The sequence below is a fragment of the Nycticebus coucang genome, chromosome 3 (genome assembly GCF_027406575.1).
Source record: "Nycticebus coucang isolate mNycCou1 chromosome 3, mNycCou1.pri, whole genome shotgun sequence".
NCBI classification, from domain to species: Eukaryota; Metazoa; Chordata; class Mammalia; order Primates; family Lorisidae; genus Nycticebus; species Nycticebus coucang.
In genome coordinates, this window is record NC_069782.1 from 126,416,593 (window position 1) to 126,436,680 (window position 20,088).

At 39.7% G+C, this 20,088-nt stretch overlaps 1 protein-coding gene across 2 annotated transcripts in view; it reads right to left on the bottom strand.

Moving 5' to 3' along the window:
- The window catches only part of ARHGAP19 (Rho GTPase activating protein 19), a 60,713-nt gene that overhangs the window by 31,534 nt on the left and 9,091 nt on the right, over positions 1-20,088 (bottom strand). For both annotated transcript variants that reach the window (XM_053584671.1, XM_053584672.1), the window contains exon 2: positions 968-1,233. In XM_053584671.1, the coding sequence (XP_053440646.1) occupies positions 968-1,233 (266 nt within the window). The remainder of the gene's footprint in view (positions 1-967; positions 1,234-20,088) is intronic.

Genomic DNA, 20,088 nt, shown 5'->3' on the forward strand with positions numbered 1-20,088 from the left:
CCCGGCCAAACTGCAACAAAAAAATAGCCGGGTGTTGTGGCGGGCGCCTGTAGTCCCAGCTACTCGGGAGGCTGAGGCAGGAGAATCTCCTAAGCCCAGGAGTTGGAGGTTGCTGTGAGCTGTGTGACGCCACGGCACTCTACCGAGGGCAATAAAGTGAAACTCTGTCTCTACAAAAAAAAAATTAAAAAAAAAAAATTTTTTTTTTTTCAGAATTACTGCAATAAAAAAAATTCGCTTTACTATATGCTCTAGCTATATAATTTTATGGGGAGGGTTGTTTTTTTCTTTGTTTAGACAAGGTCTCCTTCTGTTGCCCAAGCTAAGTACCATGGCATCATGATAGTTCACTGCTGGGCTCAAGCAATCATCCTGCCTCAGTCTCCCCAGTAGCTAGGATATAGGTGCAAGCCACCAGGCCTGGCTATGTTTTTTTATTTTTTTGTAGAGATGGGATCTCACTATTAACCAAGCTGGTCTCAAGCAGTGCTCCTGCCTTGGCTTCCCAAAATGCTAGGGATTGTTAAGTGTGAGCCACCATGCCTGGCCAAGTTTGTTTTTTAAATATTATTTTAGTGTATTAATAAGACATGAAAATCAAGATGCCCCAATAACTACCTAAACTAATCATGCCATCACTCAGGGACTGAATATATTTGCTTCAGTTTAATTATTTCTGTATCTAGTTTTTTTTTTTTTATTTGTATTACTATTACTTAAGTTTTTACTAATGAAAGTAAGAAAAGGGCGGCGCCTGTGGCTCAAAGGAATAGGGCACCGGCCCCAGATGCCGGAGGTGGTGGGTTCAAACCCAGCCCCGGTCAAAAACTGCAAAAAAAAGAAAAAGTAAGAAAAACGGCAAAAAATGTTTTACATTATATCAACTCTTCAGGGAATGTGAAATTGTTAAGCGAGAAGCCCAGGGAGCAGCTGAGACCTGCTCACCCTTCACAGACACATCTCCTACCCTTTCGCTTAAGAGACATTAGAGAACGGAAGAATCCTGATGTTGGGCCAGTCCCTCCAGGCAACTTAAGATCCACTTCCCCCATCAGCTGAGCCAACTCAGTGCCAGGTAAATCAATAAGCCTTGTGATGTTGCTGACCACCAACTCAGTGAACACCTCAGGTTTCTCATGTCGGAGTTTCTCCACAAAAAAGTCAGGATTGAAGATAATTGGCTGGCCTCGAAGGGAAGAATCATTGCAGATAACAAAACTGCAGATGGCATCACTGAAAAAAACCAAAGAATCTTTGAGGGGCTCATTTTCATATGTGTTTCTTATGCACTACTCATTGGGTTTTTTGGTTCCTGAATCCACACATAGGCTGCCAGTTCTTTCAATCAGCTCCCTTTAATCGAGCCAGCTGTCCTTGAATTCTGTTCTCATAACCAAAAAGCCTTCACAGAATAGAAGGCACTTAAAAGTATGTAAAATAGATACTAATTCAGCTTTGTTCAGGTCCACAAATAGGTTTTATTTTAAAGATCCTTCAATTTTGGATGCGTCTTACCTGTCCGTCATCTAAATCCAACCTTTGCTCAGACAGGTTCCTCTCTATGGGTCCCTAATCTTAGCTATTTTTCCACTCTTACATTACATTGAGCTATACTCCTGGCAAAGCTCCTATGACTCTCAGAAACATTTTCTACCTTAGTCTTTGTTTGCCAGTGCCTACCCCTTTTGCTTCTAATATCTTATTACATTTAAAAACTGTATTATTCCAACTTATAGCAGACACATCATTGTTTGTACTCATTATCAATTAACTCTAATAGCTTGTTCTAATTCTTATTATATAAACAGTCATGTATTATATAACCAATGAGTAGGCATAACACAAGCCAGAAAGGGCAAGTTACCACACCTCAGAGAGGGAAAGCTGAAATTAACCTGACTAACACAAACATTACCACAACACAAGCAATCACAACTTACAAGTTGTCCACCGCACCCTAGGTAGCAAAACACTGTTCCAAGGAAAAATGACAGACACCTCTAAACATTAAATACAATTAATCTACAATGCACTTTGCCAATACTACCTGGATAACTTTTAATAATAGTATAATGCAAACAAGTATGGGTAAACTCCAAAGTTCATCTCTACTTCCTTGAAAAATCATTATATAATTCTAATCAATAGCCCAAATCCTCAGTTGATGGCTGGATACTTTCTTTTCTCTAAAATGATAACATATTATGAGAAATCCCAGAAAACTAAAAATTATGAATGTGTGATCTCAAGCCAAAAAGTCACTAAAGAAAGAGCTTCTACCCTGGACACAGTGGATCATACTTTGGGAAGTCGAGGCAGGAGGACTGCTTGAGGCCAAACCTAGCCAACATAGTAAGATCCTCTTTCTACAAAAAAAAAAAAATTTCAATTAGCTGAGCCTGGTGGCCCGTGTCTATGTAGTACCAGTACTGGAAAGGCTACGGTAGGAATGCCTGAGCTAGGAGTTAGAGGCTGCAGTGAGCTATGCTCCACTCTAGCCTGAAAAACTGAGCAAGACCATCTCTTAAAAAAAAGAGAGAGAGAATTTAAAATGCTTGCCTCCTCAACTTTTTCATATACTAATATAGGTTATTTTTTCTGTGTAAACTTAAAGATGACAATGATTTAAGTCAATTAGAATCAGAAGCAATTTCATCTTAAGCCATTGATAAAAAGAGCCTTTTTTTATGTCAGTTTTTTCAGTCAAGAAATAAGAAGCAGGAAAAAAAAAAAAAGTAGGAATGCCTGAGCTAGGAGTTAGAGGCTGCAGTGAGCTATGCTCCACTCTAGCCTGAAAAACTGAGCAAGACCATCTCTTAAAAAAAAGAGAGAGAGAATTTAAAATGCTTGCCTCCTCAACCTTTTCATATACTAATATAGGTTATTTTTTCTGTGTAAACTTAAAGATGACAATGATTTAAGTCAATTAGAATCAGAAGCAATTTCATCTTAAGCCATTGATAAAAAGAGCCTTTTTTTATGTCAGTTTTTTCAGTCAAGAAATAAGAAGCAGAAAAAAAAAAAAAAAAGAGTAAGAAAAAAAATCTATTACAATCGCCAAAATGTGGAAACAGCCTAAATGCCCACCAACCCAGGAATGGATTAACAAGTTGTGGTATATGTATACCATGGAATACTATTCAGCCATTAAAAAAATGGAGACTTTACATCCTTCGTATTAACCTGGATGGAAGTGGAAGACATTATTCTTAGTAAAGCATCACAAGAATGGAGAAGCATGACTCCTATGTACTCAATCTTGATATGAGGACAATTAATGACAATTAAGGTTATGGGGGGGGAAGCAGAAAGAGGGATGGAGGGACGGGGGTGGGGCCTCAGTGTGTGTCACACTTTATGGGGGCAAGACATGATTGCAAGAGGGACTTTACCTAACAATTGCAATCAGTGTAACTGGCTTATTGTACCCTCAATGAATCCCCAACAATAAAAAAAAAAAATCTACATCGTTTAAAATTACTGCCAAAAACAAATTACCACTCTATCCTGGGTAACCTTTAGAGGATTTACAAAAAAAAAAAAGAAAGAAAGAAAGAAAGAAAAAGAAATTAGGGAGGGGGGAGGATGGGCGGAGGGAGGGTGATTGGTGGGATTACACCTACGGGGCATCTTACAAGGGTACATGTGAAACTTACTAAATGTAGAATATAAATGTCTTAACACGGTAACTAAGAAAATGCTAGGAAGGCTATGTTAACCAGTGTGATGAAAATATGTCAAATGGTGCCCCATGATCACACTAATGTACACCTATGACTTAATAAAAAAAAAGAAAATATGTCAAATGACATATAAAACCAGTGTATAGTGGCTCCTGATTGCACTAATGTACACAGCTATGATTTAATAAAAAAAAAAAAGAAAGATAAAGAAATTAGCGTTCTACTATAAGTCCAGAAAATCAAAAAAATATGTTACCACCAAAAAGAACTATGTTAACTTATCAAGTCTAAATTGATGACTTCGTGGAATTCACATCCCTTTTAATTCTGAATAACTGACTCAGATCAAATTAGTTCGAACATATATGTATATGAATTACATCTATTATATTCCTGAAGCAGAAATACCTAGACATATAAAACCACAGACTTTTATTTTATGAATGTCCAGGCAAGACTCAGTGAAGATTCTAAAACTTTTATCATAGTTGACCCTTCAGCACTAAACTGGATAAAATGCCACACACAAGTGAAAAAGGTACCAGAAGCACAAATCTTTAGCTATATTGTTTTCTCAAATCAAATCTCTTCTACCTAGCTCTTACCCTGCAAAGTGCTCCCTCCTAAACAACCTGAACAGGCCGAAGAATAAACATGTTCAAGGCTACCCCTAACTATTTATAAGGAATATGATAAAAAAAAAAAAAAAGATACCATGGAGGTCCTAACGCACAGCAACATGCCAACAATCTCAGTATCTTTTCCCCTCTGCTTTTCCCTGCCCTTCCTTTCCTATGTTCATTCACTCTCGTTATGCCACACTTTAATTTCTTTAAGCTAGTTTTCACCCTCCTCTTCCTCACTTTCTCTGAGTGGACCATCTGGTAAGACAAAATCTAAGAAACATAAATGGTTAAAGTAAAAGGAAAGATAAGAGATGGAAACGACAGAGTGGTTTTTTTTTAAGTTATTCCCATATTACAGAGCCCACTAATCCCTTTCCAGAGGATACAAATTACCACAGTATAAGGCTAAGAATACCAAGGAACACATTTAAGAACTTAAGAAATTTCTAGGACTAAAGAAAAAACTTCTATTTAAACAAAACCAACTCTTGCTCTACAATATATTAAAACAAATTCTAAGCTTGCTCAAAATCAAATAATAAATAAATTTCTTACATAAATGCTGAAAGCTTCTGATGAGGCATTGGTAAATCAAAGAGACAGGAAAAAGCTTCCTCCTTGTTTGTTCTGACAAAAGAACGCTCCTTTTCCTGCCCCAGCACAGCCTACACAAATTCCAGACATGTTAGAGAAGACAAGGGCACATTATGGAGCCTGAAAGGCAGCACTTAGGACTCTGAGTACTCATCAGAAGTAGGAACAAAACAGAAATAAAAAATTGGAGCAGTTAATGTATTTGCCAATGTATAGATAAAGCTCAACAGCAGGCTCCTATTACCACTGAAAGTTATATTACAGGAAACAAACACATAACGTAATGGCATAAGGACAAGTAGTTTTACAACATGGGGGGGGAGTGTGATTCCCTACCTCACATCATACACAAAAATAAATTTTAGGCAGAACAAAGATCTAAATATAAAAAGTATAACCTTAAAAACTTTGAAACACAATGTAGAAGAATAAATTAATGAGGCAGAGGAAGGATTTCTTAAGACATAAAAAGCACAATTCACAAAGATAAGATTGATTAATGACATTAAAATTAAAATTTTCTGAATAAATGACATTATAAACGAAGTTTTTTGTTTTTTTTGTTGTTGTTGTTACAGTTCAGCCGGGGTCAGGTTTGAACCCACCACCCTTGGTATATGGGGCCGGGGCCTTACTGACTGAGCCACAGGCGCCGCCCATAAACAAAGTTTTATAAAAATAAAGTCACAATGTCTCTAAAGAGGGAAACTGGGTGAAACAGGAATAGCAATGAGAGGGAAACTTTTCACTGTATGCTCTTTTGTATTTTCTGGATATTCATGCAAACATTCGGTACCATCATAATAAACAAATAAGTCTAAAACATTTAGATTAATTTATAAATGTTTAATAGTAATAGCCGAGCATAGTGGCTCACGCCTGTAATCCTAGCACTTTGGGAAGCTGAGGCAGGAGGATCCTTTTGAGACTAGGCGTTCAAGACCAGCCTAAGCATGAGAGAGACACCACCACCCCCACCATCTCTACAAAAAAATAGAAAAATTAGCTGGGAGTGGTGGCACACAGCTACTTGGGAGACTGAGGTAGGAAGACCACTTGAGCCTAAGAGTTTGAGGTTGCAGTGAGCTATCATGACACCACTGCACTCTAACAGGGGCAACAAAAAATTTTAAATCTTAAAAAGTACTGATAATATAAAAGAAAGCCATAAACTGAAAAAAAGGTATTTGCATGTATGTAACTAACAAAGGATTAGTATTCAGAATTTATCAGAAAGCCTAAAAATTAATAAGGAAAAGACACGGCTGAGGCAAGAGAATCGCTTAATCCCAGGAGTTGGAGGTTGATGTGAGCTGTGATGCCTTGGCACTCTACTCGGGACAATAGCTTGAGGCTCTGTCTCAGAAAAAAAAGAAGATGGGGTTCCAATGCTTGAGAAATGGTCAGATCACCCTCCCCTGCTATTGTGACCCCACAGGGGCTCACGCTGCAAACAAGTCCTGGCTTTGTGCCAAGAGACCTGGGTATAGAGCCACGGAAGTTGGCTGATCCCTGAAGTGGTGAGTAGGCTCAGGCAGAAACTGAAGTGTTGTCCTTGGGACAGGTGAGCCAAGGGAAGGGAGGTAATATGTACTGACCTACTGTAAGCTAGTGTAGTTTTTATTACATCCATTCCATTGGATCCATTTAGTCCTAACAGCTGTTCAAGTTACCTATTTGTGTTGACCATTATTCAGGTCAATGTAATGGCTGTAGGGGAGTTTATGTAAATCAGGGAGACAACTTGGTTACCATCTACTCAGCAGCTAACTCTGGAATACTATAAAGATTTTCCATTTTTACTTGATGACACCAGGGCTCTGAGTGCTCTAACCTCCCTGCAGGCTGACTGTACATGCTCTGCAAGGTATTGTTGAACATTTTCTTTCTTTTAAACTATGACTTCTATAATTTTTCACTCACACTATTAAAATTCAAAACAAGTTTTGAATGAACACAAACACTCCACTAAGAATTGTATCAAAACAAGGGAGTAAACATTTGCATACTACACCTTAGATATGAATTAGTGTCCATGATTTGTGAAGCACACTCAGTAACAAAATAATTGGATCCTGATTTTTACAGAGAATTCACACAAATATATACATGAACAATAAACATGTTAAATGTGGCAAAACTACAATAACCAATAAGATGCAAATAAAATCCTAGAATTAATATTTGGTGGAAAAAGCAAGTTGTAGAGGAAGATGTATCCTGTGATTCCCCTTTTGGAACAAGTATCTATGTGTGTAGGAGAACACATTGGTGTGCACCTGACCTACAGGGACAGATTTGGAGAAAATGCACCATTCTATGGACTACAGATCCCTTGAGGTCAAGAGATGGGTGGTGGGCCAGTGAGACATATGTTAATTTGAATTTATGAATATATATACTTGTATATTGGTGGGAAGTTTATTTCAAGAAAAAGTATATTGATTAAAATTTGAATAAAGGGCGGCGCCTGTGGCTCAGTGAGTAGGGCGCCGGCCCCATATGCCGAGGGTGGCGGGTTCAAACCCAGCCCCGGCCAAACTGCAACAAAAAAATAGCCGGGCGTTGTGGCGGGCGCCTGTAGTCCCAGCTGCTGGGGAGGCTGAGGCAAGAGAATCGCGTAAGCCCAGGAGTTAGAGGTTGCTGTGAGCCGTGTGACGCCACGGCACTCTACCCGAGGGCGGTACAGTGAGACTTTGTCTCTACAAAAAAAAAAAAAAAAAATTTGAATAAAGATAATACGTGTGAACCAAAAAAAAAAAAAATAAGGAAAAGACACACAACTAAGTAAAAAACTAGTCAAAGGACATGATTAGTAACTTATAGAAGAGAGACCTAAAAAACTAATAAACATGAAAAGAATCTCATCTTTACAAGTTATCAGGGTAAAGCAAATTTTAAAACAGTATCTTTCGGCTCGGCACCCCTAGCATAGTGGTTACGTCTCTGGCCACATACACCAATGCTAGCAGGTTCGAACCCAGCGTAGGACAGCTAAACAATGACAACTACTTGGGAGGCTGAAGCAAGAGAAATCACTTAAGCCCAAGAGTTTGAGGTTGCTGTCAGCTGTGACACCACAGCACTCTACCTAGGGTGACATAGTAAGACTCTGTCTCAAAAAAAAAGGGGCGGGGGTGGCACCTGTGGCTCCGTGAGCAGGGCACCGGCCCCATATACCGATGGTGGTGGGTTCAAACCCAGCCCCAGCCAAACTGCAACAAAAAAAAAAAATAGCCAGGCATTGTGGCAAGCGCCTAGTCCCAGCTACTGGGGAAGCTGAGGCAAGAGAATCGCCTAAACCTAGGAGTTGGAAGTTGCTGTGAGCTGTGATGTCAAAGCACTCTACCAAGGGTGATAAAATGAGAATCTGTCTCTGAAAAAAAAAAAATGTAAAAATAAAGTATCTGGCTCGGCGCCTGTGGCTCAAGCAACTAAGGAGCCAGCCACATACACCTAAGCTGGCAGGTTCGAATCCACTGTTGTTTGGGCCCACCAAACAACAATGACACCTGCAACCAAAAAATAGCCAGGCGTTGTGGCGGGTGCCTGTAGTCCCAGCTACTTGGGAGGCGGAGGCAGGAGAATCGCTTGAGCCCAGGAGTTAGAGGTTGCTCTGAGCTGTGATGCCACAACACTCTACCCAGGGTGACAGCTTAAGGCTCTGTCTGAAAAAAAAAAAAAAAGGTATCTTTCCCCACCCATAATTTTGGCAAAAACTATCAGTTTTAGGTGGTATCTTTTTATTCTTTATTTGCTAAATTGTTTGTTCATGTATTTACTTATTTATTTTAAATCATGAGTTGGTGTTTAATTTTATCAAATACTTTTGTGCATCTATTTATAATTATATGACTTTTCTCCTTTGTTCTAATGTGATACGTTGGTACGGTGATTAATTTTCTAATGCTAAGCCAATCTTGAGTTTCTACAATACACCCAACTTTGTTATGATGTGTTATCATTTTTCTATTATTTAGACATGGGACCTCACTATACTGCCCACACTAGTCTCAAACGCATGGCTTCAAGCAATCATCCAGCTGGGGCCTCCCAAAGCACTGCCCCTGGTCTCATTTTTTTTATATTGCCAGATTTCATTTGCCAATAGTTTGTTTAGGTTTCTCCGTACATTCAGGAGTGAAATTGGCCTGGAATTTTCCTTATTCATAATGTCTTTCTTTGTTGTTGTTTTGGGATTTGTTTTTTACACTTTAAAATTTGGCTGTTTCATAATGTTTTCATTAGGTCTTATATCAAGGTTGTTCTGGCCTTATAAAATTAAGCAGGAGTGTGTCTTATTTTTCTATTTTCTGAAATAGTTTATGTGAGATTGGTGTTATTTATTCTTTAAATGTTTGATCAAATTGACTAAAGCCATCTGGACTTCAGAGTTTTCCTTCTGAGGTTTTTTGTTTTCTTTTTAAGACAGTCTAACTCTGTCTCTGTTCTGGCTACAGTGCCATGGTGTTATAGCTCACAGCAACCTCAAACTCTTAGGCTCCAGCAACCCTCTTGGATCAACTTCTTGTAGCTGGGACTACAGGTGCCCACCACAACGAAGCTATTTTTAGTAGAGCCAGGGTCTTGCTCTTGCTCTTGCTCAGGCTGGTCTAAAAATCCTAAGCCACGCAATCCACCCACCTTGGCCTCCCAGGGTACTAGGATTACCAGCACGAGCCATTGCACCCAGCCTTGTGAAAGGTTTTAAATTACATACTCAATTTACATTTTACATTTGTGTGTGTTAACTTTTGTCAAGGTTCTGACTTTTGGTTTTGTTGAACCTCTCTGTTGTATGTACGTTTTTTATTGTACTAATTTCTGCTCTTCTCTTTATTATTTCTTTTCTTATACTCTCCTTACTAGATTCAGGCCAAAGGTAGCACTGCAAATCAGTGGGGACAGTGGGGTCATAACCTTTCCATGAATGGTGCTGGGACACTGGGATATCTACAAGAGGAGAAAATAAAAATTGACAACTATCTTATACTATAAACAAAGATCAATTCTAGGTGAATTGTAGGTGTAAAGGTGAACAGCAAAATAATAAACTTCCTAGAAAGTAATGCAAAAGAGTATATTCTTTTTTTTTAACTGTGTACCTTATTAGTATACAGTAATTTTTTTTTTTTGAGACAGAGTCTCACTTTGTCACTCTCAGTTGAGCACTGTGGCATCATAGCTCACAGCAACCTCAAACTCTTGGGTTCTAGTGATTCTCTTGCCTCAGCCTCCCGAGTAGCTGGGACTACAGCAATCGGCCACAATACTCGGCTATATTTAGAGATAAGGTTTTGCTCTGGCTCAGGCTGGTCTTGCACCTATGAGCTCAAGTAATCTACCTGCCTTGGCCTCCCAGACTGCTAGAATTACAGGCAAGAGCCACTGCACCCGGTCCTAGTAATTTTTTAAATAAATTATTTAGCAGCACTCAGTGAATTCAGAAAAATATATTCTTAAACTGAAGATGGAAAAAGAATTTTTTTTCTTTTCTTTTTTTTTTTTAGAGACAGAGTCTCACTTTTATCGGTAGAGTGCCATGATATCACACAGCTCACAGCAACCTCCAACTCCTGGACTTAGATGATTCTCTTGCCTCAGCCTCCCAAGTAGTTGGGACTATAGGTGCCTGCCACAACGCCCAACTATTTTTGGTTGCAATTTGGCCAGGGCCAGGTTCGAACCCACCACCCTACCCAGTGAGCCACAGGCACCAATTTTTTTTTTTTTTTTTTTTTTTTTGAGATAGTCTCACTCTGTCACCCCAGGTAGAGTGCCATGGCATCACAGCTCACAGAAACCTCAAGCTCTCGGGCTTAAGCGATTCTCTTGCCTCAGCCTCCAAAGTAACTGGGACTACAGGCACCCACCACAATGCCCAGCTATTTTTTGTTGTGGTTATCATTGTTGTTTGGCAGGCCCAGGCTGGATTCGAATCCACCAACTCTGGTGTATATGGCTGGCGCCCTAGCCACTTGACCTACAGGCGCCAAGCCAGAAAAATAATTTTTTAAATAAGATATAAAGCCAGGCACAATGGCATGAACGTGAGCCCCAGCTACTCAAGAGGCTAAGGCAAAAGGACAGCTTGAGGCCATGAGTTACAGATGGCAGAGCCTTATGATTGCGTCTGTGAATAGCCATGGCACTGCAGGCTAGGCAAAATACCAAGATCCTGTCTCTAAAAATTAAAAAATAATAATAATAAATTAACCATAAAGAAAAAGACTAATACATTTGACTTCATTAAAATAAGAACCTATATCATCAAAAGATAACATTAACCATAGGAAGGAAAAATACATCCACATTATAAAATCAAAAAAGGGCTCATATACTGGATATATTAATTCCCACAAATCAGTAAGAAAAACAAATATCAGGCTGGTTGTGGTGGCTCATGCCTGTAATCCTAACATTGTGAGAGGCTAAGTTTGAAACCAGGAATTTGACACCAGACTTATCAAAAGAGAGATCCCCATTTCTACAAAAAGTAGAAAAATACACCAGGCATAGTGGTGCATACCTGTAGTCCCAGCTACTCAGGAGGCTAAGGCAGATTGCTTGAGCCCAGGAGTTAGAGGATGCAATGAGCCATGATGACACCAGTGTACTCTAGCCTAGGCAACAGTATAAGACCCTATCTCAGACAAATGAAAGAAAAGGTGCCCGTAGCTCAGTGGTTAGGGCGCTGGCCATATACACCGGGATTGGTGGGTTCAAACATAGCCCGGGTCAGCTAAAACAACAACTGCAACAACAACAACAAAAAATAGCCAGGCATTGTGGCGGGTGCCTGTAATCCCAGCTACTTGGGAGGCTGAAGCAAGGGAATGGCTTAAGCCCAAGAGTTTGAGGTTGCTATGAGCTGTGACACCACGGCACTCTAACCAGGGCAACAGCTTGAGACTCTGTCTGAAGAAAAAGAAAAGAAAAAGGAAAATAGACATGAGATAATAACAAAATCTCACAGAAAAAGATAGCCATATGGCCAATGAGTGTGGTGGCTCACACCTGTAATCTATGAGTGTTAAAAAAAACACTCAAGCCAGGTGCGCCTGGCTTAGCTACTAGGGAGGCATAAACAGAGGGATCGTTTGAGCAGAGGATTTTGATACGAGCCTGAGTAACACAGCAAAATCCCATTTCTAAAACATAAAAAAAAAAAAAAAAAAAAGCTCAGGCTGGGAGCAGTGGCTCACACCTATAATTTTAGCACTATAGGAGACTAAAGCAGGTGGATTGCTTGAGCCACAGGCACTGCCCTTATTTTATTTTATTTTAATTTTTTTGGAGTTAGAGACCAGCCTCTCCTATAAATAGATAAACTAGCTGGACATTGTGGCAAGCTCTTGTAGTCCCAGCTATTTGGGAGGCTGAGGCAAGAGGATTGCCTAAGCCTAAGAGAATGAGGTTGCTGTGAGCTATGATGATGCGTTGGCACTCTACCTAGGGTGACAGAGTGAGACTCTGTCTCAAAAAAAAAACAAATTAAATTAAAATTAAAAATTTTAACAAGCTTAATATTATAATACATCAGAGAAATACAAATTAAAACAAAATGTTATTCACCAAAATGGTTAAAAATACAGAGACTGACAATACCAAGTTTTAGAGAAAGCAACAGGAACTGTCTTATACTGATAGTGGTGCTACAAACTGGTACAACCATTTTGGAAAACTGTTTGATCTTACATAAAGGTCAATAAAGTGTATGCCTATGATCCAACAACTCTATTCCATACCTAGTGTGTGCAGCCATATGTGCACCAAAAATCACAAATAAGTTCATTGAAACTTTATTTTCTTTTTTTTTCTTTTGAAACTTTATTTCTAAACAGCCAAAACTGAAAGCAAAATATCCAATTTTTAAACTGTGGTATTTACAAAGCAATATTACATGGTAATGAAAATGGACAGACTCGTGTGGCAGGCGCCTATAGTCCCAGCTGCTTGAGAAGGTAAGGCAAGAGAATTGCTTAAGCCCAAGAGTTTGAGGTTACTATGAGCTGTGACGCAACAGCACTCTACCAAAGGGCGACATAGTAAGACTCTGTCTCAAAAAAAATAAAATAAAATAAGGGCAGTGCCTGTGGCTCAAAGGAGTAGGGCGCCAGCCCCATATGCTGGAGGTGGTGGGTTCAAACCCAGCCCCAGCCAAAAACTGCAAAAAATAAATAAAATAAAATAAAATAGACAGACTCTAGCTATAGGCATCATTATAAATGAATCACAGAAATAATGAGCAAAAGAAGCCATACACACACACACACGCTGAGAGATAACTACATACTATATAATAAAATTCATATCAATTTTTTAAACGAAACTAATGTTTAGATATACTTGCTTAAATGGCAAAAATGTAAAAAGCCAGGCACAGTGATGTGCACCTGAAGTCCCAGCTACTCAGGCTCAAGAGGCTAAGGTGGGACAATTGCTTGAGCCTGGAAGTCCAAATCCAAAAAAAAACACAACAACAACAACAACAACAACAACAACAAAAAAAAAACTATAAGAAGCAAAGATATACTTACCATAAAGTTCAGCATAAAGGTCACATTTTGTGAACAGTGATTAAGAGCAGGCATAAAGGCATAAAAGGAATTTCCAAGGTGCTAGTAATGTTCTTGTGATAAATCACTGAGATATGGGGAAAGGAGGAAGGGAATTTGAAGTAAATATGGCAAATGTTAAGATTTGCTAAAGCACAAATCAAAACAACCTTGAGATGTCATCTGACCCCACTGAGAATAGCCCACATCACAAAGTCCCAAAGCTGAAGATGTAGTGAAGGGTGAGGAGAGATGGAACACTTACATTAATGTTGGTGGGACTGCAAACTAATACAGCCTTTTTGGAAAGAAGTATGGAGAATCCTCAAAGAGCTAAAAGTAGAACTTCCATTTGATTCTGCAATCCCATTACTAAGTATCTATCCAAAAGAACAAAATCATCTCAAGGACATTTGCACTCGAATGTTTATAGCAGCTCAATTCACAATCACAAAGATGTGGAAACAACCCAAGTGCCCATCATCCCATGGCTGGATTTATAAACTGTGGTATATGTATACCATGGAATACTATTCAGCCATGAAAAAGATGGAGAAGTTACATCTTTTGCATTTACCTAGAGGGAGTTAAAGAATGTTCTCCCTAGTAAAGTATCTCAAGAATGGGAAAGCAAGTACTCTATGTACTCAATACTAATTTGAAACTAGTAGATGAACAACTAATTCCTCCCCACATGAGGGAAAAACACAATTAAATTCAAGTGGGGGGAGAAGGGAAAGGAGGGAAGGGGCTCAGTAATACCCAACAGGTACAATGTAGGGTATATGGCACACCTCCTAGTGAAGGACTCAACTACGATTCGGACACTACCTAACAAATGCAAATGATGGAACCCAACTGTATGTACCCATACATTATTCTGAAATTAAAAAGAAAATAAAGTAAAACAAAATGACCAGAGAAGGTTAAAAAAATTAAAAAGATTTGCTAAAATGTACAATAATGGCAATAGTGTATAACTACATGTACAATCAACATTACATGACAATTTTTTTTAAGAAACCAAGTAGTTTTGGCCTAAATCTCACAATTTGATTAATATCATAGACTATCAAAGTACATACTAAAAATTAATTTCCTCATCATAAAAGCTTTTGCATTGATGGCCAGAACCAGGAGAATTATTAACTAGGTATACAGGTACACAGAAATAACAACAGGTGTAGGTAGCTATCCCAAGGAATGGTAAGAGACAAGATCCCTCAAGAATAATTATTGTATATGCTCGGCGCCTATAACTCAACGGCTAGGGCACCAGCCACATAATACACCGGAGTTGGCAGGTTCGAACCTCAGCCTGGGCCTGCCAAACAACAATGACAACTACAACCAAAAAATAGCTGGGCATTGTGGTGGGTGCCCTAGCCCCAGCTACTTTGAAGGCTGAGGCAAGAGAATTGCTTAAGCCCAAGAGTTTGAGGTTGCTGTGAGCTATGATGCCACACTGCACTCTACCAAGGGTGACATAGTGAGATTCTGTCTCAAAAAAAAAAAAAAAGAAAGAAAGAATAATTTTTATAACCTACTAATAGTCTACAACAGTGTTTTTTTTTTTTCAACCTTTTTTATCTCATGGCTTAAACCTATAGTTGAACTTCCATGTTGATCAAAAAAAAAAGAGAAAAAAAAAAAGAATATACAGGCGGCGCCTGTGGCTCAGTCAGTAGGGCGCCAGCCCCATATACCGAGGGTGGCAGGTCCAAACCCGGCCCTGGCCAAACTGCAACCAAAAAATAGCCAGGCGTTGTGGCAGGCGCCTGTAGTCCCAGCTGCTAGGGAGGCTGAGGCAAGAGAATCGCTTAAGCCCAGGAGTTGGAGGTTGCTGTGAGCTGTGTGAGGCCACGGCACTCTACCGAGGGCCATAAAGTGTGACTCTGTCTCTACAAAAAAAAACAAAAAAAGAATATACTTACTGTGCTCTGTACTTCTTTAGAAAATAATTTAATTCACAATCTTTAAAATTTTTCATGGCACACCTAAGATCCTCTCACTGCACACTGGTTAAAAGACACAGGTCTACGATTATCACTTTTACCACTAGATGGAACTCTACATGTAAAATGATATGCTCAGTGAAAGGACTGGAAACAATCCACAACTGAAAAATCGATTACAGAAAAATGAAATGCAAGTACTTCCGAGGTATGTGGAAGCCATGAATCTGCAAAACTCAAGGCATTTAGAAAAAAAAAACCTGCATCCCGCAGATGTGTCTTTTGGCTGACTACTACCAAAACTGCATACCCACAAAACTAAATGTTTCCTCCCTAGAGAATTGCTTAACCTGATTTGTTCTCCAAGAACCACAATCTTGGCAACATCTATCAGAATACAAGCTATATGTAAAGTTGTCCAAGTCTAACTTACCACCTTGAGAGAAGTATGCACTCTCTCAGTGATTTTTCAGCCTGAAAAGACTGAAATAACAGCTTTCCATGTGTCACTTTATTGGAGACTATATTCTTTCCTCTTTCTACATATCAAATTTAAACTGGTATCATGAAAGTTATTAATAGAGAAGATTAAACAGCCTTACGTGCCCAATCTTAAAACCAGCAACAGTTCAAAGTTGATAACTAGTACCACAAGATTTCAAGGAACTGTATCCAATTTCTCAGATAAAAACTTCAAGGCCAGGCACTGGGGCTCATGCCTGTAATCCCAGCACTCTGAAAGACTGAGATGGAGGGATTCCTAGTGGTCAGAAGTTTGAGGCCAGCCTGATCAACAGAGACCCCTTTCTACTAAAAATAGAAAAATTAGCACATGGTAGCAGGTGCCTATAGTCCCAGCTACTCAGCTAATCCAAGGAGGATTGCTTGGGCCCAGCAGTTTGAGGTTGCTGTGAGCTAGGCTGAGGCCATGGCACTCTAGCTCCGGCAACAGAGTGAGAGTGTCTCAGAAAGAAAAAAAATTGAAACATTTACACACTAAGGTCTTCCCTTAAGAATAAATGTCCAAGGTTTCATGTGGCTAGCGCCCAGGTTTCATAATATGGACCTCGTATCTCTAATTTAGACACCAAGTCTTCAAAAGGTGGTTAATCTCTTTATTTGATTTCAACTTGAAATTAATTTCAAACTACTAGAGCAACTTAACCAAAATTAAAGTGGCAAACTAATCAGAGTTGAAAGAATTTTCTATTGCTTACCTTACCCTAAATATTTTTGAAAACCTTTCATAATGGGATGGCACCTGTGGCTCAAGGGCTCAAGGAGTAGGGCACCTGCCCCATATACCGAAGAAGACGGGTTCAAACCTAGCTCCGGCCAAAAAAAAAAAAAAAACAAAGAAAACCTTTCATAAGATTTTGCCCTCTACAACAGTGATTCTCAACCTTCCTAATGGCGCGACCCTTTAATACAGGTCCTCATGTTGTGATGACCATAAAATTATTTTCGTTGCTACTTCATAACTAATTTTGCTACTGTATGAATCGTAATGTAAATATCTGATATGCAGGATGTATTTAGGCGACCCCTGTGAAAGGGTCATTTAACCCCCAAAGGGGTCGAGACCCATGGGTTGAGAACCGCTGCTCTAAAATGACAATGTAATGCTCTCAGTCAAGAAGGCTAATTTTGGGATTAGTGCCCTTATTTAAAATAAAAACAACTAATTATACTTTCTCTGAACATCCATAATGCCAATTTACTGACTTACGTAATTTTTATCCTTTTGGATGTCACAAGAACTGGCATTGTGTTGCTTACACCTCGCTTAATTTTTCTCCCACAAGCTAGTGTACAATGGGAAGACATCTATTGATACTCATATTAGGCATTAGTATCAAAATGCCTTATTTGGAGAAAGTTCTTTAAGATGTCTCACTAACAATATGCCTTCCCTTTTAACATTTATCTAAAAAATGTTTATTCCTCAAAAAAGTACAGCCAAGGTTCATGAGTCTCTCTCTTCCTACAGACTTTATATGCCACCAGTCTCAGGCAATTAAAACTAGAAATACTGGGCGGTGCCTGTGGCTCAAGGAGTAGGACACCGGTCCCATATGCCAGAGGTGGCAGTTTCAAACACAGCCCGGGCCAAAAACCACAAAAAAAAAAAAAAAAAAAGTGTTTGGGCGGCGCCTGTGGCTCAGTTGGTAAGGCGCTGGCCCCATATACTGAGGGTGACGGGTTCAAACCCGGCACCAGCCAAACTGCAACCAAAAGCAACCAAAAAATAGCCGGGCGTTGTGGCGGGCGCCTGTAGTCCCAGCTACTCAGGAGGCTGAGGCAAGAGAATCGCTTAAGCCCTGGAGTTGGAGGTTGCTGTGAGCTGTGTGAGGCCACGGCACTCTACCCGAGGGCCATAAAGTGAGACTCTGTCTCTACAAAAAAAAAAAAAAAGTGGGAGGGCTCCCACTTTAAAAAAAAAAAACTAGAAATATTTCTATGTATTATCAGATGAGGTTCTAAAGAACTTCTACATCCTTGGGCGGCGCCTGTGGCTCAAGGGGTAGGGCGCCGGTCCCATATGCCGGAGGTGGCGGGTTCAAACCCAGCCCCGGCCAAAAAAAAAAAAAAACAACTTCTACATCCATTTGTTCCAAAGTCCAGAGTGGCACATTGTATCCAAGAGACAGATAATGGTTTTGTTCTGGCACATGACTTGTTCATATCTACACGAGTTCAGGAGTTGAAAATTCTTTTTTTTTTTTTTTTTTGTTTGGAGAGACAGGAGTTTCACTTTATGGCCCTCACTAGAGTGCTGTGGCGTCACAGCTCACAGCAACCTCCAACTCCTGGACTTAGGCGATTCTCTTGTCTCAGCCTCCCGAATAGCTGGGAGGCGCCCACCACAACGCCCAGCTATTTTTTTGTTGCAGTTTGGCTGGGGCTGGGTTTGAAACCGCCATCCTTGGTATATGGGGCCAGCGCCATGCCCACTGAGCCATAGGCACCACCCGAGTTGAAAATTCTTAAGAAAAGAATTTCTATAATACTTTCAGTCCACCAGAAGTATTCCATATTTTATAAACCTAACTGTAAGTTTTTTCATAAACTTGCATAAAAAGGTGAATTGTTTTTCTCAGACACATGGTAGCCAAACAGATCAGTCACTCATGTATTATTTAAAATCAATCTAACCACAATCTACTGAGTGCTTTGTAATTTTAAAGTATAGGGACAAAAAACTAAGGCAAGTCTCTACTCCCTCAGAAGCAAAAAGTTCACTAAAGCAGTAAAGATTTAAAGCAGTGCTAAAGTCTACAACACAAAAGATGATGCAATATCATAAACTGCCAAATGCATGATACAGACAACAAAGACTCTAAGAATCTATATGTAAGAGAGAAACGTCCACCCTTATAAGAGTTGAGGTTTGAACTAGATCTTAAAGATGAGTAGGATCTGGACAGTGGAAAAGAAAAAGGATAACTAATACTTAAAGAACTTTTTGTTTAGTTTTTGTTTGTTTAAGAAACATAAAATGGGCCAGGCATGGTGGCACTCTGGGAGTCTGAGGCAGGAGGATCCCGAATCTCAGGAGTTCAAGACCAGCATGAGCAAGAGCAAGAACCAACTCTACTAAAAATAACAAATTTAGCCTGGGTTGTGGTGGGGGACTGTAGTCCCAGCTACTCAGGAGGCTGAGACAGGAGGATCACCTGAACCCAGGAATTTGAGGTTGCTGTATGCTAGGCTGACGCCATGACACTCTATCCTGGGCAACAGATTTAAGACTGTCTTAAAAAAAAAAAGGTTGGCACCTGTGGCTCAGTGAGCAGAGCGCTGGCCCCATATACGGATGGTGCTGGGTTCAAACCCAGCCCCAGCCAAACTGCAACAACAACAACAACAAAAAAAAAAAAAGCCAGGAGTTGTGGCAGGCACTTGTAGTTCCAGCTACTGGGGAGGCTGAGGTAAGAGAATCGCCTAAAACCCAGGAATTGGAGGTTGCTGTGAGCTGTGATGTCATAGCATTCTTACCAAAGGTGATAAAGTGAGAATCTGTCTCTAAAAAAAAAAAGAAAGAAAGAAACATAAAACGTTATCTCCATACATTAGTGGCAAACTCTTCTCAAAACATGTATTTAAACAAAGGGAGATATACAGGCGAGTTACTGAGACAGCATAGTGGACATCTATTGTTTCTGCCTACCAATATCTTTTTTCCCCTTCCTCTCGTAACAGCACCCCCATTTTCCGTTGGACAGTAACTTCTTCCCAACTTTCAAATCTATGTTGCTTGCTGGGCACTAAGCTTGCTGGGCATTGTGGGCATATGACCCCTCAATAATTAAAATAGGTAAAAGCCCACAAGTCAAAGCAGGATAAAAAGTCTCAATTCCAGGAGTTTTGCTAGATGCTAGAATTGCTAAGCTGGTAGAATGTAAGACTGCCAATGTTGGTGGTCCATTTGGCACTTTTGTAGAGAACATGCCTTCTTATGAAGCAAATACAAAAGAAACCACATTTAAGAGAGCCAGAGGCAGATAATCTAGTGACACTGTTTGAGATTTGAGATTTCCCATACAGATTAAGCCATGTTTCATCTACCCTTTGGACTTTTCAGTTTCATGAGCCTATTAAGTCTTTTTGGTTAAGCTCGTCTGAATTTAAGTTCCTGTCACATATATCTGAAAGAATCCTGACAAACAGA